The sequence below is a fragment of the Lycorma delicatula genome, chromosome 4 (assembly GCF_047948215.1).
Source record: "Lycorma delicatula isolate Av1 chromosome 4, ASM4794821v1, whole genome shotgun sequence".
Lineage (NCBI taxonomy): Eukaryota > Metazoa > Arthropoda > Insecta > Hemiptera > Fulgoridae > Lycorma > Lycorma delicatula.
Window position 1 is genome coordinate 95,804,822 of NC_134458.1, and position 26,142 is coordinate 95,830,963.

General features: G+C 29.8%; 2 protein-coding genes across 2 annotated transcripts; one reads left to right on the forward strand and one right to left on the reverse strand.

The window, feature by feature from the left end:
- Window positions 1–3,028: 3,028 nt before the first annotated feature.
- Window positions 3,029–22,029, reverse strand: LOC142322674 (peroxidase-like protein 3). Its single transcript, XM_075361752.1, has 7 exons — window positions 22,025–22,029; window positions 18,692–18,777; window positions 14,034–14,360; window positions 13,012–13,273; window positions 10,035–10,181; window positions 7,623–7,773; window positions 3,029–3,301 (listed from the first exon to the last, which is right to left on the reverse strand). Exons 1-7 carry the CDS (start codon window positions 22,027–22,029, stop codon window positions 3,134–3,136), a joined length of 1,146 nt encoding a protein of 381 aa, XP_075217867.1. The 3' UTR covers window positions 3,029–3,133.
- A 189-nt stretch (window positions 22,030–22,218) lies between these two features.
- Window positions 22,219–23,373, forward strand: LOC142322675 (uncharacterized). The gene has a single exon (XM_075361753.1). It carries the CDS (start codon window positions 22,219–22,221, stop codon window positions 23,371–23,373), a length of 1,155 nt encoding a protein of 384 aa, XP_075217868.1.
- The last annotated feature ends 2,769 nt before the right edge of the window (window positions 23,374–26,142 follow it).

Below are 26,142 nucleotides of genomic sequence, written 5' to 3' on the forward strand. Positions count from 1 at the left end.
TTTTGTCAGTGCATGATTTAAATCTGTAATTCTATTAGATAGTATATTTTTAACTAAATTCTGCATTTGTAGACTTTGAACAATACTGTGTAATTGTTGCTTTTATATTTAATAGATGAAATATTTATTTTTGACAAATAGTAATTTTCTTTTTATTTGATTAATAAATAGGGTTTTGTATTTTTTATCATGATTATAATTTGTAGTGATTGATTATACCATTATGTTTTGAATGGTGCTGCGGATGTGTTGTTTTTATTAAACGATTAAAAAAATTACAACCAATATTTTTTTAATATAATTCTTTTGTTCTATTATTACAGGTACGATACAGGTAATTTACTTCATAGGTTAAAGACTGCGGATTATTTTAACAGCGTTAACTTTACTTAAATATTTATCTCTGTTAATGTAATACTAACGACTCGAAGGAGGAATATTTATTTTGTAGCAGGTCCTCCTTTTTCCAGTATGTTAAACTAATTATTTTACTGTTTCATCAACAAACTTGTTTATATTTATTTTGTAAATATGTGAATATTCGCATAATAAGTATATTCATGGTATTTTCAGAAAAATATGGTGTTCGCCCAGGTAAGTCCCTCTGTAGGTTGTGCTTATTTTTTATTTATATATTTTTATACACGTGTGTTTTTTCAGGTTTTTATATGCATTTAATTCTTTCGGTTACGTTTTCATTTTATGTCGTGTTCGTATCCCATCGAGTACACTTTGATAAAAGTTATTTGAAACTGGATTTTAATTTTTTTATTGGTTATTATATTGTAGAATTAGTTGTACAAAAGGTATGTAAAACATTACTCCATCTTGAAAAGAAGTGGAAAAAAAAATTTTTCAATTTTTGTGAAAGTGAAATTTTTGTGGAAGTGAAAAATTCCAATTCTGAATCTGTATGATTCTTGATTTACTTCTCACATTAAATAATTTTTAAAGGGATTTTCTTTAATTCTGATATTTTTGTAATATCATGTTTGCTGTTTTTAACTGTTTGTAGAACTCTGTGCATTAATAAATGTTTATCTTACTGTATTGCCTTGGTTTTGTTGTTCGGTTAGCTTTAGAAGAGCGAGTTGTGGAGTTGTTTGGTTTTTTCATATGTATTGCGCATGTTCTGTGTGTGTTTAGTTGAAGTGCCTGGAAAATTGTGCGTTGTTAATGATGGTTTAGTTAGCCCACGTTTAAACTATTGTAGCCACATACAGTAATAAGTCTTCCTACAAACAAAGCTCGTCTTTCAGAATTCCCTATTGACAGGGAAAACATATAAGTCAATGGTAATAAAATAATAATTAAAAGCAAAACTTAAAAAAATTAACAAAAATTTTATTTTATACATGGAAAATCATTACATTCAATACACTCATTAATCCTTTATATTTATATACTGAATTTTAAAGTTAAAAAGGGTACTAACTAAATTACAACAAAACTTACACAGTTTTAAAGTACATATATATAAAAATTGTATGGTATATTGAAAGCTATTTTACAAAATAGTAATTTTTATATTATATTTCTCAACATATTTTTTATAAATAAAAATAAATTTATAAGAATTGAAAGATTATCATAACAGAATTATATTAGGACATTATAACTGTAAATTTTATGAAGAATACATGGCACATGAAAAATGATTATTTAGAAATATTATCTATAAAAATTAAAAATGGATTTAATCCTGTTAATATATTAGAAAAAATCTTATACTTGATTTTTTTTCAACAAAAATTTACTGCAATAAGGATTTTAATTATAAAATAGTTACTCTTAGAAACAAATTACACATAGATCACATTTGTGAAGAAAAAATAATTACAAACATTACAAATGGATTCTGTGAGAAAAAAATTAATTCAACTTAATTTTAATTTTCTCCAGTCATCCTTTCTATTACCAAATTAATTTTCTCCAGTCATCCTTTCTATTATCAAACATAAAAAAATTTATTTGATTTGAATATAACGCAATATTTTTGCAGTAAAACTTCATTATTATTTGGAAATACCTCAATTTTAAATCAACAATGTTACTTGGCAATAAATTTAACCCTCCCTTAAGTTGATTATTAGCAGAAACTTTAATAATTTTGAGTAATAATTTTTATTGTTCGCTAATTCATTATTTTTATGGCTAATTCATTGTTTTTGATGATAAACTGTTATCTCTAAAGATTATCAAGATGAACTCAATATCAGATATATATAATAGATATAGAATTTAAGAAAAATTGAATTAGAAAAGTTAAAACAAATAACAGTTTCCTAAATTAACAGTGCACCTAAACAAAAGGATCTGTATCTCAATTAATAGAATACAATTTAGTTGGTTTTTTGATACTGTCAGCAGTGACTTTGATCACAGCTTATAAACCTTAAGTGTGGCTTGTGAACAATCCTCATGAGATCTTGGTGTGCTGTCATGTAAGTGGATAATTGTTCAGTTTTCCAGAACTTATTAAACTGAGAACGTTAATGCAATAAAATGATTTATCCTTTCACTGACTTGCTAAATGAGGAAGAAATTGCTGGAGGCCGTTTTAATGTTTGAACGTTTGAATGTTTGTTAAAATTGTGACAGTTTCATTTGAGCCACCCATAAGAAATTGTTTCTTACTTGAATGCATTAAATTGCTTTAGAATATTATTAAAAATGAATTCAACATTCAATGTCACTTGTCAATGTCACCATTTAAAACAGTCATAGAATATGACCTACCAAAAAAAATAAAAAATAATAAAAAACAATATTGTAATAAAATCTATTGAAAATCATTCAGGAATTTTTAACATTAAATGTAGTATTTGTAAAACAAGTTCTTCAATGCTCAAGTTGAAAAAAATTTGACAGAGTGGTAATTTTACAAGTTGTCTGAAAGTTTTTGATATGAACACACTTTTCTTGCAAAGACTGACTGATAAATCCAATTGAAGGAACTTGTTTCTGAAACATGTCATTAGACACAAGCAATGAATTTAAAACTGAGGTATTATGTTTAATTTTTTTTTCAGTATTTAAATGATATGAAAACTATTAAAAAATTAAAAATAATAAAACAAATTGACAATAATTGTAAAAATTTAAATCAAAATAAACTTATATAAAAGTGAGATCAACTGAAACCAAGTGTACTGTCTGTTGAAGTTTCTGATATTTCTTGAAGTGCTCTAAAAACAAATGCACATTGTACCTTACATACGGTATCATTTAAAACTGATTCAGCACTGAATGAATTTGCTAACTGACAACAGTTGGGCACTCTGCGTGACTGACAGATTGGCTGTAACAAAATAGAAAAAACAACATAAAATAAATACTATTTTTTGTTTGCAAAAAAAATGAAATTGCATACAGTTTTAAACAAAAATGCTGCTAGAATTTTCTTCACATGTAGTCATTTTACACAGGTTTACCTAAAAATTTTAGTTATCAAAATCAGTATGTAATTATAAGATCTTACCTACATGCAATTTTTTAAAATAAATACTATTTTTTGTTTGCAAAAAAAATGAAATTGCATACAGTTTTAAACAAAAATGCTGCTAGAATTTTCTTCACATGTAGTCATTTTACACAGGTTTACCTAAAAATTTTAGTTATCAAAATCAGTATGTAATTATAAGATCTTACCTACATGCAATTTTTTAATCTTTACATAGAACCAGCAATTATGATGTTAAAAAGCAGTTTAGAAGTAACAGTGCAAGGTGAAAAGATAAAGATGCTACGATTCACTGATATAGTAATTCTAGCTCAGAGTAGAAAAGATTTAGAAGAAACGATGAATGGCATGGATCAAGTCCTATACAAGAACTACCGCATGAAAATAAACAAGAACAATACGAAAATAATGAAATACAGTAGAAATAAAGTAGACGAACCAGTGAGTATAAAAGTAGGATGAGAAAAAATTATGGAAGTAAGGAGAATTTTGTTATTTGGGAAGTAGAATTATTAAAGATGGACGAAGCAAGAGCGATGTGAAATGCCGAATAGCACAGGCAAAAATTGAGCTTTTGTACACAAATATATTTGCTTTCATAAAAAATTAATTTAAACATCAGGAAATGGATGTGAAACTTGGACGATTGGAGTACCTGAGAAGAAAAGATTAGAAGCTTTTGAAATGCGGTGCTACAGAAAATTGTTAAAAATCAGACAGGTGGATGAAGTAACAAATAAAGAAGTGTTGTGGCAAATCGATGAAGAAAGAAGCATTTGGAAAAATATAGCTAAAAGAAGAGACGACTTATAGGTCACACCTTAAGGAATCCTGGAGTAGTTGCTGATATTTGAGGAACAGGTAGATGGGAAAATTGTGCAGGACGGTAATGTTTGAAATATGTAAAACAACAAATTGAAATGGAATCTTGGAGAGCTGCATCAAACCAGTCAAATGATTGAAGACAAAAAAAGTATTATTTGTTTCTTTTATAATAACTATTGTTCTGTTATTTCCATATTTTAAGAGAATTTAATTTGCAATCCTTCATAACAGAAAATATTAGTGGATGACAGTTATTTCAAGTGCTACATACAGGTAATCATGAATACGCCATTGTTATCAGACAGAGTTATCTATCCATGTGTACGTTACATAGCCTCCTCCTATACAGTCCATGAAATACCCATTATAAGAATAAAATATCTTTAATAAAACATATCCTTGTGTAAATTTTTAGGTTGGCTGAAGCTGCTTATTAATTTCATCTAAAGAAGTATTTGAGTACTTTATGTACAGTTCAACTCTTTTGGGATCTGTTTTAGCAGAATAATTTTTTTTTATATAATTCAGGTTGATGTAGGTAAGATCTTATAATTACCTACTGATTTTGATAACTAAAATTTTTAGGTGAACCTGTGTAAAAAGACTACATGTGAAGAAAATTCTAGCAGCATTTTTGTTTAAAACTGTATGCAATTTCTTTTTTTTTTGCAGTTTTTTAATCTTTACATAGAACCAGCAATTATGATGTTAAAAAGCAGTTTAGAAGTAACAGTGCAAGGTGAAAAGATAAAGATGCTACGATTCACTGATATAGTAATTCTAGCTCAGAGTAAAAAAGATTTAGAAGAAACGATGAATGGCATGGATCAAGTCCAGGGATAGGAAACAACTTTGTCTGATTCCCTTTTTGCTTCTTTCTTATCCTCTTCAATTATTACTGTTGCAGTTTGGTTCCTGTAATACTTAGTAAAAAATAATAGTAATATTTATAAAAAAATAAATAAAAATAAATGAAATAAGATTTAAAAAAAAGGTATGCAATATTAAAGATATTTTATTAATTATTTTAAGTGAAATATTTGAAAATATGGTTCTAGCAAAGATTAGGTTTTGTCTACACATTAATTGTAGCAATACTTTGAATCTTTCTTCTTCTCATCTGAAAGCAGACTTGTCATAAAACAATAAGAGCCCAGAAAAATACAAGATGACAAGGGTGTATAGAGTTCTTGCCAATTAAAACAAAAATCCATTCCTGAAGAAATGTCATCAATACTATCAAAAGCGAGTGTAAAGAGCCCACAATTAAGAACAGTCCTTAAAAAGATTTGTCATTATCTGAAAAGAAACAAAACAGAAAAAAAAACACATCAATAGATATAGTCTTCCTGACAAAACGTATCAAATGTTATCTTGGTTGCTCTAACAGACCACTTTTTTTAAAAGCTTAATAATTTTCTTCACTCTTATATTTATAAGTTGATCTCCAAATTTTTGTTTAATTTTATCCTCATTCTGAGGTCCATGTATAACGTATGCACTTATCTCTTATTTGTTACACATGAGTCACAGCTTCCACATATTGGTATCTATTCCCTTACTAATATGTAAACAAAGTGTGTCTATTGAAGTCTTGGCAACTTGTTCTTGACACATCAGATCATTTCTTGTTTTAATGGAAAATGAGGTATTCTTAATGGAATTAAGTTTTGGCATACCCCACTTCCTGCTCTATTCCTTTCTTATGGCCTGTGTAACAAAGTTTTTAAAGTCATCTAGCCTATCTAAAGTAATGTTGAATTCATAGCTGTTTGCAGCTTGTTTGGCTGCTCTATCAGCTTCTTCATTTCATGAAATACCAGTGTGCCAGGTGTCCATATGATGATGCATTGTTTCTTGTTGTCTTGAGATTCTTGGTTGGTTTTAAGACATCCTGAACAAGTGCATCATTTGTGAACCTATTCCTTAATGCAGTGATTGTACTTAAAGAATCAGAGCAGAGAAGCACTCCTCTCTCTTTGCTATAATGTAAAACAAAACATATAATGTAAAAGAGCTTGCCGAGTAGTGTATAATCTGCTGTGTAGACACTGGATACTTTAGATAGTCCCCAAAAGTGGAATTCATCATTTACAATAATTGAGCTTCTGATGCTGATCTCTGTCTTCGATTCATTAGTATATACATTGTGTGTGTGTGAGAGAGAGCATGCGTGCATGCATGAAAAATACTAGATTTTGAAGATATTAGTTTACTCTAAAATTCTTTGTTTCACATCTCATGATCTATTCCATCCAGTGATTAAGATTCGATTCTCATTACTTAATGTTTCACTTTGTCTACTGCCTGTTGAAACAATAACACAAAAAAATTGTAGAATAATTATTATCTTTAGGTTATATTTACCCCCTAGAACTATTCATCAAAATGATAATTGCACAATAAATTATTAATAACTTCAAGTAAATACTTCTTATAGGTAGTAAACATTTTTTTTAGAAGAAAGTAGTTTAAATAAGATAAAAAGTTTAGAAAGGAAAGTGCGCGTGTGTGACAGCAAAACATGGACAGACAATGTGAAAAGTTAAGTAATGAGGAGTGTTAATGTGAATAGAAGCTTAATCAAAATAATTTAGAGTAAGAAAACCTAGTTGGTTTTCTTACATAGTATGAGATAAAAATGATTAATTAAAATAGTGCTACAAGAATCAGTAAGAGATGCTGAAAAACAATAGAAGTTATAAATGGTCTAAAAGGAAATGGGGACTATCAGGATTTTAAAAGTTTAGTTGGGAATAGAAGATAATAGATTGACTTTGTACAAAAGATCTGCCTCAGGACAGATTACTTCTACAGCTCATATTTTTTTTTAAGTCGATCGTAAATTCTTTCACAACTTTCTGATAGATTATGGTAGTGAATGGTTAAAGCCAATAATGAATTTTCAAAACAACTGATAAACTGGATTTTTCATTCATGACCGTAGCATGCATCTCATAATGTAGCCGCAGACAAGAATTAAAACATATTTAGATGTTGACAGATTTTATTATGCTAACTGTAAAACAAACATTAAAGACAGTAATAAAATAGCATCGCTTCATCAATCTTCACAATAGAGAAGTAGTATCATCACCTTTCATCCAGAAGGTTCTGAGTTCATACAGCGATCAGAGTTGGATATTTTTATAGAAAGTTCATTTCTCACTGATATCATATGAAAAATGAAGAGATTATAATCGGAAGTCAATCTGTAGTAATAAAGAGTAAATAAATAATGCTGTTTTAAAAATGAAAAAATAATAACCATATCTTGCTTACTCGTATGACAGCTTAAAATAATAGTGGTAATGATAGAAAATAGATCTCTTACCCCTTCCTTAGTGCAAGTACATGTTATGCATGGTGAAATGTGTTCGGTGGCACCCATATCAATTGTATTAGTTCCTACTGCACAAGATGCTCTATCGCGCCACAAAGTTAAATCAATATTTGGTATTGCACTGCAAGGTACCCGTGGATTCCTGAAAAAGTAGTAGAAATATATTGAAAACTGTTTATTTAAACAAATTTAAATCAAAATTGTAAGTAATTTGAAAAGTTATTGACCTTAATGTATGGATTAATATAATACAACTCTTACAAAATATTGCCTTATAAATCAATTTGATAAAATTATAGGAAGACAGTTGTTTTAAGAATTACTTTCTACTATTTTGATTAATTTGATTAATTGTATTATTATTTCAAAAAATTCTTAAAATGTACTAAGTATAATAAAATCTCTCTCCATTATACTTCTTGTTAATAGTATATAAACTTTATATTTTACAGTGTTATCTTATTTTTTATCATAACATTTTTGACAAATAATTGCCTTCCTCAGGAGTATGTCTTGAATTTAATTGAAATAATACAAATAAATTATGTAAGAGTTTACTTCTTGTTGTGAAAATTTGAAAAAATGAATATTTTCGCTATCTTTAAAAATCAACTTCCCTTCTGAATGGAGGCATTGTACTCGATGCATAAGCCCCTCAATGCATAGCCACCCCTTTCAATAGAAAGGGGTTCATTAATATGTTTTTTCATACTCTCACAGTTTGTTTTTTTATTGTTATATTTTTAAAGTATTTGAGGGGTAATTGGTATTATATGAACCCACCGGGGGTTGGTCTAGTGGTGAATGCGTCTTCGCAAATCAGTTGATTTCAAAGTCAAGAGTTCTAAGGTTCAAGTCCTAGTAAAAGCAGTTTTATACGTATTTGAATACTAGATTGTGGATACCGGTGTTCTTTGATGGTTGGGTTTCAATTAACCACGCATCTCAAAAATGGTCAACCTGAGACTGTACAAGACTACACTTCATTCATTCATACCATCCCCTGAAGTATTACCTGATGGTGCTTTCAAAGGCTAAACAGAAAAAAAAGTGGTATTATAAGAAATGTTATTCACTCTATTGCTAATTCCTGTGATGAATAGAATGAAGATGAATTGGAGAAGGCTTTATAATCACCTGTACTTTGGTGGATTCAGCGTAGTGGTACGCAACCGTCTATTTTGCTCATTAAAGTATTGAAGTAGAAAACAAGAAACCACATCATTCCTCAGTTTCCTTAATAAACGATATGAATTGCTCATTGTTATTGAGAATGTCATTATTAGTCTCTCCTAGTAAGGAGAGTGCTGTGTAGCATTGACTGTATGTAGTAAATTTCTTGTTTAGTCGGACAACTCATATGCAGAGCTTACAAACAGGTTTGATGTGAAAACAACCACATTTCTGCTTTATTGTATTTATATAATCTCATTTTTTAATCTTATAATAATAAACTGCACCTGTAAAACTGATTTTATAACATAAAACTCACAGTTCAAAAATAACTGTGTCCTTAAAAATTACTAGTTTGGCCTTAATAACTTTTAAAAGTTGGAATTTGTACCAAATTGCTGTTTCAATAGATTAGAAATTAAACTAGGATGATATAAATTAATAATTTTTATTACTGAAATAACTAATAGTTGTAATTTGTAGCAATTGTTTATAGTTATTTATGAAAGCAGCAGTCATTAGTTATTTAGAGCAGTTATTCTAAGCAGTTGTAATTTATGAAGCACAGACAAATGTAAAAAAACCCACCGGCTTGGTCTAGTGGTGAATGCATCTTCCCAAATCAGCTGATTTGGAAGTCGAGAGTTCCAGTGTTCAAGTCCTAGTAAAGTCAGTTATTTGTTACACTGATTTGAATACTACATCGTGGGTACCGGTGTTCTTTGGTGGTTGGGTTTCAATTAACCACATATTTCAGGAATGGTCGAACTGAGAATGTACAAGACTACACTTCATTTACACTCATGCATATCATCCTCATTCATCCTCTGAAGTATTATCTGAAAGCTAATTACCAGAGGCTAAACAGGTAAAAGAAGTATTTGTAAATAGATTGAACCAAGAAACAAAGTCTACTTACTACACGACTCTAATGAATTAGTAACTGAATAATGAAAAGTACTCTTGTGAAGTAGGTTAAAGGTGCACTTCATCATAAAAAAGTTACTAGCCGAGTCCAACAAGGCTAACTGAAATGGAAAATGTTATGGATATACTAGCAGTGAGGTAGCAGCAACTCAAATAATGTTAATTTATAACTTAAACAAAAAATAAAGAATGCGGTTTTACATATAGCATTCAACTTTCTATTGCATGTTATTATTATTTATTAATGGCTAATGATAATAGCAGTTGACATTATACAAAAAAAAATTAATCATTTCAACTTACATGAATGGATCTTGAAGATCAAGTGCAGCTCTTTGTATGGCGACCACATTGTCTAAACCACTGCATATTATTCTTGATATTGTAATTTTTCTTATTTCGACAAGCTGAGCCATTGTAAATCTTAGCAGTGGATCAGCAGTTTCATACCTGATAATAATGAAAACATAAACAAATGAATAAACTGTTATATAACTACTATTATGTTAATTTTAAATAAATTGATAATGGCAAAAATAAGGGGTTTGAAAATTCTTTCACAGTTATCCTTGGACTAATAAGCTTTATTTCTCCTTAATAAAAATTGACCATTTTAATTTAAAAAAAAAAACATTATTATAGAAATGTTACGTAATTTAAGTCTGTAAAAATAAAAAATAATATAAAAGTCATTTCATAATTCTATGAAGTATTCTCCAGCATTAGAAATAAACTAAATTATGTTTTCAATGAAACATTTATGAATATTTAAAACTGTACATTTTTTAAATTCTTGTTTTATGGCAGTGAAAGTCAGGATTTACACATTTATGCATTTGAACTGTCTGGATCAAATGACTGTAGTCAGTATCTTTGTTAAGAATATCTGAATAATGGGTCTTAGAAAGAAGCTCACTATGTAACGCAGCAAGACCAAGTTTGGATTTGATCAAATAATTAGATAATTTCAGTAATCCTCTTATGATTTGATGAATTGAATTTTTTAAAGCAGTAATTTTAAACCAAAAAATGTTGTGAATATGAGACTTCCTCTATAATGAGACTTACAAGTATCAAACTATCAATACTCAAAACTTTTAGACATAAAAAAAATCCATTAAAACTTCAATTCTAATGGAAAAGAATATGTAACAATTTAAAATCTTAATTTTTATAACTAATTTCAGCAATCAAATGTAGATTTCTAAGGATTTTTAAGCTAATTTTAAGATAATAGCTTTATAGTTAATTTTACTTGACTCTTAATTAGTTTTACAATCTTATATAGTTAATTGGTTAATAACACTCCATAAAAAAGTAAATTTCATTATGATACTAGTTTATATTTTGGATCTAAAATGCAAAATTATGTGCCAATTAATTTCATTTATTTTGTGTTATTTATTTACTTTGTGAAAATATATCTCATTGGCCCTTAAATGTTTAACTCAAAGATATTTTATTAATATATTTATTATATTAAATATATATTTATTAAGATTTTTTTCTGAAAATAATCACTTTGTAATCCATTCGTCTTTGCCAGCATATATATATATATATATATATATAAACACACACATATGCGTGTATATATACCAGTAAAGTATGAAATGGAAAAAAGAGAAAAAGTAAAAAATGAAAAAGAATATCAAAAAATACAGTTTTTATTGGGGTATATAATTGGCAATAATAGATGAAATAAATAAGTTGAGGTTAAAAAATTAGCAAAAATAGATTCCTATTCACTTTTTATCTTTAACACAACTTCCATCACTAAATTTACTAAGTCTGGATGTCTTAATGTTTGGTCATTTGTTTGTAAGTTTATAGTTCATCTCGTTAGAAAATTCTGCCAATTTCTCTTTCTCCAATTTGTCCTAAGATCTCTCATTTCAAATTTCACTTGCATACCTAATTTCTAACATCTTATAGCACAATTCATAGGCCTATATTCCTTTCCTTTATATTTTTTCTATTGTCCGTGTTTCACTATTATAAATATTGCACTTCACGCAAATATTTAAAAAAGTATCTTTCATATATTTAGATCCTAAATGTTTTAGCTTGAACCAATCTGCTTTTGACCATTGCTTAGTAAAATGACTATCTAAATAACAAACTTTTATCAAGTTTTAAAGATTCCATATCTTATTTAATATCTCATGATCTTCTTTTATTCTATACCTCATTATCTTTGTTTTACTTTTATTTATTTTCTAACTGAATTTCACTCCTAACAAATACTACATGTCATTCATAATTTCTTGTTACTAATTTGTTTGGTTTTTGCCAAAAGAAAAATGTCTCATTGAATCTTAATATTTTTGTCCTTGGATTGTTATTCTGATTTAAAATGTTTCCTTCAATTTTTGTATAGTTTTTCTACATATAAGTTGAAAAACAATGGAGACTGTCTATATCCTTGTTTCAATCAAAACATAATATTATAAAACCATAATCAAAACAAAAGAGGTTATGTCCTTTTATTCAGAAAATTACTTCCTATTCAGTAGTGTATGAGAATCAGGCTGGCTGTGGCGTTCAATATTTGTTCTTGTGTAAAACATCAAGCTGTTGAATGAATCTATAATTTAAAATATGTGTTTTCTGCATTAAAAAAAAGAAATGCAGCATTTTGTTCATTTTTTTTTTAATGTGACAGCAAATTTATATCATCTTACATTTGTATTGAAAATTTTAGAGGTTCTACACAGTATTTGAGTTAAAGAATGCAGAAAATCGTTCAGGGTAGCAACATGTATTTTAAAACTTAATAAAGAATATTCATTAAAAGTGCAGTTGTAGTAGTAAGGAAGTAGGAATATGGATCTTTATGAAGCAAAAAAAAGGATTTTGAAGCTAAAATTCCATTATGATTCGTGCTACTAAGTACACTTTTTATCCTATGTCAATCAGTCTCTGAACACAAAATTCTTAGCTAGATGTATGTGACCATTAATATGTAGTAAATGATTATAAAATAAATATTAAAAAAGAAGTCAATAAGATAATTTATAAGGAAATATTATTTGCCTGTATAGTTACCAGTATCAAAATCAAGGCCAGGAATAGTTTATAAATAAGAAACAGATTAATTTTTTACAAAATGACCTTTTAATGTCTATGTAACAGATTAACTGATCCACATAAATCAAATAGTCTTCATAGAGTTTACTGTCATTCCTTATGTAAGCAATTTTAATTGTATGTTGAAAACATTGAAAATCTATTAATTTCTAATAAATTAAGTCGCATAAAAATTTTTTCAATGTCTTACCAAAATCGATCGCAAGAACGAACTCTCCTGAACTGGTGACCAACAATGCAGGCAAATGTCGGACCAAGAACACCGCCTGGTAAAGGAGTCTCACTCATCCCTCCAGGAAATAGATCTATATCATCGACATGGTCATACACAGATGACAGTGCTTCTATTTGGTCTAATGGGATCTCACGGAAAAGATCTTTAAAATCTTTAGCTTGTGTCATGTTACATGCTTTTCTGTAGAAATTGTAACCTCTGACACCATGATCTCGTGCTAGAATCATACAATAATAATAAAATAATTCTAAAAAAAAGATGATGAAATAAGTTGTATAAAATTATTATGATTAAATAAAACATAATGTTTTGTGTGATTTGATCCTGTGTATGTCAATTCAACTGACTTATGGCACCCAATGTAGACTCATAATACAATCCTCATAATGTATTACTCATGTGTAATACAATTATTCATCAGTTATACTAAAAGTGATAGATTATGAAACAAAAAAAAATGTACAAGATAATGGACTGAGGTGTTCTTTAATGGAAAACTTGTTCTTGATTAGAGAAAACTGAAAAAATTTACCATCAATCCCTTTTTCAAGACATACATTCAAAGTGATAAATAATTATGTAAATGCTTGTTCGAGGTTATAAATAAAAAAATAAAATTCAGGGAGCTTGCTTCTAATATCGTTTGGAATGTTTAACATAACATATAAAAGGATTTTTTCTGCATTCTCCTTTCTTCTTGTTCTTAAAAGCTTGTGTAGTGTCATGTAGCAAGAATGGATATGAAGTTAGGCCTATAGCAGGCAGGTTTTAAATTGCTCTCTCTGTACATCATCCACTGAATAATTATACATTCTGTATAGTTTGTAGAGTGATTAAAATTCTTCTTTGAAATAATAGACAGGAGAAATGCTGGGCTTGGGGGGAAGTCATTTGGATGCCCTGAATTGACTGATCCTAGCACACTGAAGGATTTTTAAAAGATTTTTTTTAAGTATAAATTAATATAACTGTCATACCTCTTTGAATATTTAAAGAAATAAGATCCATTCCAGAGAAAGGTACAGATTTTCGTTCAAATAGATGATTTGTAACTTCTTCAGTTATAAATTGATCCAGTGTCTCCATAGGGGTGTCGACTAATCCCAATATGATTTCATCGATTATACCAGGTGTGTAAAGTATATCAGGATTAAAAAAGTGATCCTTGAGCTGAACTGGTGGTTCAAGTGGCCTGTACAAAGCATCGACTCTACGAAAAATAGGTCGCAACAAGCTGTGACCAAAACGAAAAGCAGCTGCAGAAAATTCATTTAGAACTGTTGCATCACATTTTGGATCGTATCCTAAACAGAAAAAAATTAATTTTTATTAAAGTAGATCAACCAATTTTCTTAAAATCTACGTTTTATTATTTTATGACAGATATTAAACTAATGGTATCTACTTTCTTTTTTTTTTTAACTAAACTTTACAAATAGACTTTATAAAAGAATACAGATAATATCTTAAGAAGCTATTGAGATAATTACAAAAATTAGGATTCTTTTTTGAAATATATGACCTATTATTTGAGATCTATTTTTAGGGATATATGCTTTTATAGCTAAAGTAAAACATATAATTCCCACCAATCGCAAATATGAATGATAATTCTAAAACACACAATGCAGTAGATTGAAATTAAATTTTGACTTGAGCAGTCATCATTTGTTTTGAGAACTGCATCACAGATAATTTGTAAAGAAAGAACTGTATGTTTATTTTACTTGTCTAATCATGACTAAACGTTTTATGTATGTTACAATCTAAAACTGTAATAACCATTAATTATAAGATTCTGCCGAGAATGCAGAAGACAGAATATTACAAATAACTGAAAGGCAAAGGTTATGTAATTGCCTCAGATAAAGGTATTAATTGAAAACTACTAGTTTTATATCAGATTTAACAAAAGTAATCATAAATATTGTATAACACAAGCAAGTAACAGTTAAAAAAGCCTTTTACATAAATAAAGTAGATATTAGAATTATTCTAAACCTGAAATCTAACTAATGAAAATAAACTATTTGTCTTAGCAACATGATGCACATGACTAGCCTCCGGCAATCTGCAATTTTGTAACATGCTCATTTGTCATTGCATTCGGTACTGGTGAAACAGTGGTCAGTGAAACAGGGATTCTATCACTGTTGTTCCTGCCAACTGTAAAATCCACGTCAAGATTTGTTTTTGCGAGTGGAACAGTATTTTGTGTTATTGCCAAAATTCACTGAAGAAACTTGTAGAATATCTTTTGGTATTGCTTGAAAAATTTTAAAAAGGCATTACTGACAAGAAAGATGACTGGTGTTTTGGGATCGGATGAAATTTTGCTTGTGCAGAATTCATGGGACCACAATAATTCAGAATTTTATTTTGAAACACTAAAAAGATAGGGAATCTTGGAGAGCTGCATCAAACCAGTCAAATGACTGAAGACAAAAAAAAAAAAAAACTAAAAAGATTTTGATGTCAATCCAAAATAAATGCTCAATACAATAACGGTTTTGTTTTATTGCATGACAGTGCACAGTACTCTACAGTTTATACAAAGATTTTATTTAAGTTTGAGTTCAAGCAGCTGTTCAAGGTGTTTCTCCTATCCCCTTATTCCTCATATCATGCACTGTATGACAAACTACTATTTTTTTATTCCACTTCAAAGAAAAAAGTGCATGAAATTGAAATTAAATGTATTACCCTAAAGAAAAGTGAAACCATTTTTCCACAGTTCTGGTCATTTTTTTCTGACTTTCAGCTTTGTCAAAATTTCCTTTTAATAATGCTGGCTCACTTTTGTGCCATCTGGAAATTATTCTTGCTGAATTAAACCTTCATACCAAAACGTCCAATGACCACAGCTTTGAATTTGGACTTCTTTGACAGGATCTTTTCATTCTTAGTTCGGCAGTGTTTTCAGCGCATTGACTATCATTTCATCTTAGAACAAACTGGAAGATCTCCACAAGTAATAACTTAAAAATTTGGGGTTGGCATCAAGCTGCTGTAGCATGTCATTGTAAATTTCCTTGCAGCGTTTTGTTTGCTGTGGTAAGAGAATCCTAGATACTACCTCTTTTTCTTGTTGAGATCTTAATGCAAAATTTTTTCATTCGGTGCCTTTTTCAAATTCAAAGCTTCAGCTACATTCAGATGCTGAATCAGTGGTCTTTTCAAACAATCTGGCTAATTTTTTTTGTTCTTGAAACAGAAGACGATTCAGGTCTTGGATTATTTTCCACTTTTGTGATGTCCTTCACTAAATCTGTTGTGCCATTCAAACAAACACACATGTACACAATGTATGCAATTTTCCCTGCGAGTCTCGCCAAACATTTGAAAACATTTTTTTGGTGTTTTGTCCAATTTTACTAAAAGTTTAAAATTGAGGCTTTGTAACTTAGCATTATTTTGGTAAACTTCACAAAATACAATGTAAAAAGTTCACAATCAAGTGAATAGCTCATGTTTTTGATTGTTTGTTATGCAGGTTCAGTCCTGCATCCAAAGTCTCTGCCAAAGAGCTCACAATCAGTTCGCAACACTCTTAAGAGTTGGAAACATAGCTTCATAGGCACACCTTGCATCTAGTACAAAAGCTGAGATATACTGTCAACAACTTAATAAATTGCTATGAAATATATGATTGCATTATTATTTTTACATACATCTAATTTTCAGTTATATATAACACATTATGAGAAATAACAAAAAAAATGAAAGCTGTGAAGTGGATAACCGGTAAATATGAGCTTAGTTGTGCCCATAATTAAAAAAAAAATATATTTAAAACAATTGCATCACTCTGAAAAATGTACAACCAGCACAGGCACAGTAATAATATACAAATACTTAATTGATTTGAGTGTTATTTTTCTGTCCTTCCTAGCACTGTCACTCTAACTTTTGTAGTTGATGCATTAAAAATATTGTTAATTGTTATCAGTAGTTGATCAAAATGAGTCGATTAAAAAATATTTTTACGTATTTATGATTTACGTAAACCCTTTACATGGTAACACAGTTTCAATAGCGTATTTGAAATCAGCACCAAAATTAAGTAAGAAAAGTTGTGTAACATGTTAAATACAAATTTTGTATCGATTAATATAATGAATACATAGTATTATCAACAATATTCATCTTCAGATAATTTGTGATGATATGTATCATCACAAATGTGCAGTCAAATAAAATTCTATTATAACTTATAATATTTACCCATTGGCATGCATTTATTTACCGTATAGTATCAGTTCATAAAAGCCACTGTACAGTTTCTATAGACTAAAGAGATTTAATACCGATTACTTGTATACAACCCTAATAAATTTTCTAAATGAATTCAGCTTTCTGGTGGAAACCGCTTACAAAAGAGATTAAAATGTTAATTTCTTTATCTAAATTTATCCCTAAATGCTGCTGTGTATGAACATTTGTAATGTTTTGATTTTATGATTTATTAATAGATGACTTGCATTGACTTAAACAGCTTGTAACAACATCGTTACAGTTTTTATGATATTAAATCCCAGTTTATATGGTAAAGAACCATTCATTTGCAGTCTTAAGGCCCTCTTTTCTCTGACATTAATTCCATCATAGAATCACACTGAGTCAGATTATTATGGGCAGATTGTTCCGTTAGCGTATATCCTTCTTTTTTATTCTTCATCTCTTCTTCCTTAGGGAGATAATATTAGATTTCAGGATGAATTGAAGGCTCGTGAGATACTTTTAATTAGCTATTTGCAACCCCTGTCTAGAAAATGAAGAAGACCAATCATCTTTCAGGTTGAGTTATCAATATATCATTCCCGATTAGCCCAAGTAAGAAATTAGCTGCTCATATGGCTGGGAAAAGGTACTGATAGGATGTCTCAGATAAAACCAGAATAGTGGTTGGCCTAATTTCCATCATATCTATTCAAGGAGAAAAGGATGAAGAATACAGAACGGGAACTGAGTTATGGTGAGGGCTACAAAGTGGACACAAAATAATCATTGAAACACCATCAGCACTGTTTGTGATTATATTATCAACTAAAACTGTGAGAAATTTAGTTATGAGCAGTATAGGTGAATCTTAATTATTATTATTATTATTATTATTAGATTAATTTGAAGTGTATTTATTTATTTTTTTAAAAAAATAACACTATAAATCTAAAAAAAAACCCCTTTAAATAATTCAATAAATTGATTGATTACTTGTTCTGCAGGAAGCACTGTGACAATGTTACAATTTTAAGACTTTGATTAAAGTTCAACTATTTCATAAATACACCATTTTAAGTAGAATTTATTTATTTTTTCTTTATTTAGTTTAATTATCACATTATTAGTAGTAAAAATGTAAAACAAATTGTTGGGGATGTAGGATGTAGAGGGTATACTGAAATGAAACGACTAGCACTAGATAGGGAATCTTGGAGAGCTGCATCAAACCAGTCAAATGACTGAAGACAAAAAAAAAAGAAGTGGAGAATAGTTACATAAAACATTTTCATATCTTCACACACATGCACACACACCATAGCAAGAAAGGAAATAAAATTTAAGGGCTGTAGTTTTATACATTACATAAAACCTATGAGCATTAAAAAAAGTAAAAGATATATACTGCACTAACCAATTCCAGCGCCTACAAGGTAAAGAGCAGCAGGACAACCTAATCCGCCAGCTCCGATGATAAGAACTGAAGAAGTCTTGTCTGTCCTAAAAAAAATAATACATAAAAAACATAAAACAGATGTTTACTCTGAAGTTATTAAACCTGTTCACTCATTTTCATCATTTTTTAGTTATAAATTAAATGCAGAGCAGCAGGAAAAAAACCAATAAATAATAAACTTTTGATTCAAATACACATCTATTTTTATGATGTAAATTAAATACACTTAAAGTTATTCTTAAGACATGTAAAAACGTATCAGCTATATTATTAATGCTGTTGTTTTCTACAAAAATGACTCTGGAAATTAGACAGATATGCAAGAAAATGTGTGCTTGTGATTATAATGAAAACAAGGTTTAATCTGAAGATGAGTAAAATTGTAACTACATAGTGCAGAAGCTTTGAGAAGAATATTGTGAAGTCTAAGTGTAAACGTCAGAAAATGAGAATATCTGGTTGAATAGATATAGGACATCGATGGTGAATTAAAATTGAGAAGGAAATAATGTAAAAAATCAATAAGGTTATGTATTTAGATGAGATCAATAATATGAGTAGGATGATTGTTAACAGCTGTTTGATAAAAGTAAGAGATGAAAAAAGGATCTACGTAAAAAATCAATAAGGTTATGTATTTAGATGAGATCAATAATATGAGTAGGATGATTGTTAACAGCTGTTTGATAAAAGTAAGAGATTAAAAAAGGATCTACAGAACTATAGTTCTGTGTACTGCTTTCTGGAACAGAAGCATTGTATGTAAAACAAAGGTATGATCAAACTTTAACAATAACAGAAATGAATATCAAAAGGAATATGAGAAAGATGATGCTGGTCAGATTTGAAAATAATGACATATGAGGTGGTATGTATCAAAGATATTATGGATTATGTCTAACAAAAGCAGTAAAGATGACTTGATCTTGCGTGTAGGCTGAATGATTCAAGGGATCTAAAAAGATTTTACTTAGGGAGCCTGCACAAAGGAAGAAGATGATGCCCTCTGTGCTGCTGGAAGAAGAGAAAGAGGAAGCAATGAAAGGAAAAAGTTGATAGTGGAATAAGTAACGGATTTACTAGGTAATAATATTGCTTCCTAATAATTAATTTTTCACTTAAATAAACTCAATTTTTTTTTTTTTTATTACATAAGCCCTTAAAATGTCTAACTTTTGTTTAATGAAATCTTCACTAGCATGAATCACTACATAATAAATTCTGAAAATCATAATCCTACACTACACCTTATCTCTTTTTTAGAATACTGCTATCGACAAAATAATAACACTGATAAACAAGAATGATCATTGTTTGGTATCGTTCGTGTGCTTGTGCGTGCTGATGTATGTTGATGTGTGAGTGTGAAGTAGTGGGGATTCTTTGGTGCATAGTTTAGTGCGTGGTGAGATATTGTGAAAGACGGATGTGTGTGTCGTCTTAAGCATTCATAGTGTTAAAATGTTACAATATCTTAAATATTCAAATGTTACATAGTATTACAATGTCTTAGTATTCATCACAATAAAAATGTTATACAGTCCACTATTGTGTGTGTTCATTTAGTGAAAAAATAAAACATTTTTTGGTCATCCGAGGGCCGGGTATCTGAAACAGTGAATATAGTGAAATCACAATTAACCAGAGTGAGCACGGTCAAGGAGCAAATCATTACGTGTTTTTTTATTCAAGTCATAACAACAAGACGTGGGTTCGTGTTCGTCTGTCGATGCGTAATCGGCTGTAGTAATGTGATTGGTATGCAGACTTGGAGACGGCGTGCAGGCTTATCAGTTAACAGTCGGAGAGATAAGTAGCTAATTATAAGTTATTTTCATCACCAATTTATTTATTATTCCATGTTATCGTTTTATACAAAATCATTCTTATCATTTTAATTCTTACTTTATATTCTTTTTCGCATTTTATTTAATTCACATTCCTGATTGTTTTCTTTCCTGGTTAGTATAGTGTGCGTAAAAAAATGTCAGATCTGGTGCAATTAAAAAGGGATCGTGGAACACTCAAGGCCAAGGTCACTAGATTTAACACTTTTTTTGTTAGCAAGGCCAACAAAAAGGAATTAGGGCAATTATAATTAAGATTTGATGTATTTAAAAACGTGTTGCAAGAGTTCGAGATTATTCAAACAAAAATTGAATCCCTTGATTCAGAAGGTGCTGAACAGGAACGGGAGGAACTGAATGCACTTCTAGTTGCTGTAAAACTTGTGGGAAAAAGCACAACACTTTATTGCACTTTCCGCAGTCACAGATACTTGGTAAGGTAAAAATGTCAGGTAACCACTCAAGTAGCAATATACAAGGGGGTGAGGCAACCAATGACTAGGTTCAGCCTACAACTGTGGCTCATTGGAATTCAAATCAAGTAAATATTGCTGTGCTATTATCCACAGTGGTAGTGGGAGTTGTTGACAAACGAGGTGCTCCTCATTTATGTAGAGTTCTTTTAGATTCAGGGAGCCAAAGCAATTTTATAAGTGAAAAATTGGCAAAAATATTAGGGTTGACACAGATAGGAGTAATATTGCAGTAAGTGGCGTGGCTTGTTCTACCACACAAACGACACAGTGTACTCAATGTAAAATTAAATTGCAGGTAACTCCTTTTTCAACAACTATTGATTGCATAGTTTTAAAATCAATAACCCAACCAATTCCAATATATTCAATTGTTAAAAATGAGATTAAAATTCCATCAAATTTGCAATTAGCCGACCCAGAATTTCATAAGTCATCTGACATTGATCTTCTTATTGGAGCAGAACATTTTTTCAATCTATTATGTGATGAAAGAATCAAACCGACTGGAACAGCATTAGTATTTCAAAATACCGTGTTTGGGTGGATCCTGTCAGGGAAGATCAAGGCAAATCAGGTGGCTGGTGCAGCAGTATGTTGTAATATGTCTGTTGAAGAAAGAGTTGATAAACAGTTGCAACAATGTTGGAATGTAGAAGAAATTGATCACACTCTCAATTGTTCCTGATCAAATGCTGAAATTGAATGTGAAAACCATTTTGTAAGAACAGTCAGTCGTGATGCAGATGGCAGATTTGTTGTAAGCTTGCCAATTAAAACTCCAGGAAAGTTAGGCAACTCTCAAGAAACAGCAGTGCGTCGATTGAAGGCTTTAGAACAACGATTCAATCATAATGTCGAACTAAGGAAAAAATATAGTGAATTCATGAAGGAATATGTGAAGTTAGGTCATATGATATTGTTGTCTGAAGGTGCAGAAAATCAACAGCTCGTTTCATCATTTTATTTACCCCATCATGCTGTAATAAATGAATCTAGTTCAACCACCAAACTCCGCGTTGTTTTCGATGAAAGCTGCAAGACTTCAAGTGAAGTCTCATTAAACGACATCCTGTTGGTAGGACCAACAGTGCAGGATGAATTATTTGACATATTACTGAGATTCAGGAAGCATCAATTTGTCTTCACATCCGACATTGAGAAAATGTATCGGCAGATAAGAGTGAGTGAAAATGATGTTGATTTTCAAAGAACTGTGTGGCGAGTAGATTCAAATGAACCGATACAAACATATCAACTAATGACCGTCACATATGGAACAGCAGCGGCTCCATATTTGGCAACCAGGTGCTTACAACAATTGGCAACAATTGAAAAGAAAAAGTATCCAAGGGTATCACAAGTGCTTCAGTCTGATTTTTATGTGGATGATCTGCTCTCAGATGCGGATTCACTAGAAGAGGCAAGAAGGATTCAAGATGAACTTATCACAATGCTACAAGGTGCAGGATTTCATTTAAGGAAATGGTGTGGAAATCATTCACAACTGTTAGATAATATACCTGAGAAGCATAAACAACAGCATTTCATTGGTTCTTGGGCAGATGAATCTCAGCCTATTAAGATGTTAGGTATCATGTGGGATGCGAAAGGTGACAATTTCATGTTTATGACTAAGGTAAATGTGCAGCGATTAATTACCAAAAGAAATGTGCTTGGAAGAATAGCTTCGTTGTTTGATCCATTGGGGCTGTTAACATCAGTAATAGTGAAAGCAAAGGCTTTCATGCGGCGACTTTGGGAGCTGAAGGGTGGATGGGATGATCCACTATCAGGTCAACTGCAATTATCTTGGAACAATTTTGTATCCGAATTATCATTACTTGAATTGTTGCATATACCTCGTAAGGTTTGTGCAGCCAATGCGACAAACATACAGATTCATGGGTTTTCTGATGCCTCTACTGTGGCTTATGGTGCATGCGTTTATTTGCGATGTGAGTTAGCTGATGGTACTATCTCCACCGAATTAATTTGTGCAAAATCATGGGTGGCACCTATAAGACAAGTGTCCTTACCACGACTGGAATTGTGTCGAGCAGTCCTGTTATCTCAACTGGTCACAAGGGTAATCTCAACACTCAAATTGACTTCAATACCTAAGTGTTTTCTCTGGTCAGACTCGACAGTGGCTTTAGCATGGATAAAATCTTCATCTAAGCAGTGGAAAACTTTCATAGCAGTTAGAGTGGCTCAAATCAGTGAATTAACCGGTCATTGTGAATGGAGACATGTGAGAAGTGAAGATAATCCAGCAGATTATGTTTTCACGAGGGCTAAGCCCAGGCAAAATTGCTGATATTGTAATGTGGTGGAAGGGCTCAACTTGGCTTTCCAAAAATAAAGATAATTGGCCTCAGTCAGAATTGAATCAAAACGATGCAGAGCTCAACATGGAACGGAAAAAGGAGAAGTTGATAGTTTTGGTACGAGCAAGCAGAAGGAGGGGAGGAATTACTCCAGACGAGGCGTATATTGCAGTTTTTGTCTGTATGGCAATAAATGCTGTACATTTAGAGTTAGTAGGAGATTTAACAACAGAGTCATTCCTTGGAGCTCTTAAAAGATTTATTTCAAGACGGGGAAAGGTGTCTCAATTGTTTTCGGACAATGCCACCAATTTCATTTGAATTTTTTCTTTACCTTCGGCATTACATTTGTCAAGTTTGTTATGGATGTAGTAGTTTGTTTTGTGTTTCGACCTGAAAGTATCAAATAATTTAAATTTATAATCTATTTGTATCAGAATCTTTGTTTATATATGATAGTGTAATGTATTTTTTGTTTTGGTTACTTTGATTTTGTTTTTATTGTTACTAAGTTTGTGTTACTATAACATCCTCATTGACTCACTCCCAAACAAAATCCATAAAAATATATATATCAAAAGACAAAAGTATAAAAACCGTTCACCACCAAGAATGCAGAATTTAATAATTCTTCTTACCTTATGCCTATTATTTTTTAATAGCACTTCCAAGATTTTCCTTCATCATCAGATAAACTTTTCTCAAATCACACATTAAATCCAAACATTAAAATTATAACATCTAAAAATATGTAGTTAAAATATTAAAAAAATAAGGTTAAAAAACTAAACATTTTTTATCATGAAGCTAGCCACGCATACAGTACTGTACTAACTACTTATTTTTGCTAAGTTTATATATAGATATATATATATATATATATAACTGAAATATATTATTTTACTGAAATTAATCTTTTCAAGATTCAAATTATCCCTCTGTATTGTTAAATAATATTCAAATCCTATTAAATAAACCACCTACTACAGAATATTGGAATAACACATATGTAAATCTTACCTTAATTTTTCATGAAAGTACTTTTGCATGATCCCACATTCTCTGTCAGGATTGAGATAATTTCATCATTAGATAATAAAAATTTAACAAAAAAAAATACTAAAATAATGAAATCGTGTTTAATTTACACGAATGCTGCTGTATGTTGCAGTTTTTATAAGACCTTATCCCTAAAACACTGTCTGTTGGTTTATCAAATTGAAATTTCATTTGTATTTATATATGTAATATTTACAAGTATTACACATAACAGTCTTATAAATCGATCAATAATGGAATTATTTCAACTATTACTGGGATCTTACCAGGATTACTTACCGGGATCCTGCAAAAGTACTTTCATGAAAAATTAAGGAAAGATTTGTCTTATCTCAATTTTCTGTACTAGGTGGTTTATTTAATAGAATTTAAATATATATATATATATTATATAATGTAATATTTTTTAATTCATGATGTTGATAAAACTAAGTTTCATGATATAGTTATAACTGTACCTCTTGGCCCAGTAAAAAAAGGAAATATATCAAAATAAAAAGGCCATATAGAAAATGAACTTTAATTTATTGTCAGTATAATTTAATAAAATGAGATTTTAGCAATCTGAATAGATTCTAGTTACTAAAATCACCCGCAATATAAGCATTTAATACTGGGTTTTATCTCTTATGATGTAAAACAGCCAGTTTATTAAAAATAATTTCTGGTGTTGGAATTTTTACCCTTACATCACACCAATCATTCTCTAGAATGCTATTTATTTCTTAAAATGGAATAATTTTATTTCTTGATGAGGAATTAATTTATAATGTTTCTTTTGAAAGAATGATTTGAAAAAAATAACTGAAAAAAGCTATCAGAATTGTTTTCATTAAATAACAGCTATACAGTTTTAATCAGAATTTATACACACATTTTCTTTTTTCTTTTGCATTTGGAAATATGTTAAAGAGTGTGTCACCGATATCATTAAATATACAAAAAAAAAAAAATACAGTTAAAAAATATATTTTGATTTTTTTAAGTTTTATTACTTAACTTTCTTCATTACTTAAACTTTCTTCAACTGAAATAGCTCTCCTGAAACATAAATAAATACTTTATTCAAATTAATCAAGGATAACAGTGGTAAAACCTTGATTAGAGCAACATCACAAGATAAAAAATTAGTAAATCAAAAAAAGTGGTTAAATCCATGTTATTAAAATAATGTATGAAATAATAGTGATACAAATATGTGAACGTAATAAACAAATCACACATTGATGCAGGATAAAATAAAAATTTTAAACATTACTGAAATAGTACAAATGCAGAGTATAAATTCTTTGCAAACATTTAACGAACATGCAGATAATTCATCAAAGTTTATTTAATAAATACTATTTAAAAAGTAATCGGTAAAGTGATATTGATTTGTTTTTTAAAGAAAATAATTTTATGATCTGAAAGACCATTCATATATTCTGAAAACTCATATGGCTTATTTGAAGGAATTCCAAAATATAAAGTACTATTCATACAGGAGGAATATGAGTATATATATTTAATAATATCATCATGCAAAGTGGCTAGGAAAAAACTGAAAGATTCCACACAGTAAGCTAGGGAATTTAAAACAGCTTTAACTTAAAAACTTTCATATGATGCAAAGGAAGATTTACAAAAATATTCTGAAAGAAACAAACAGGACCTATATTAATAATAGTCTACATAACAGTAACAATAAAAATAAAAGG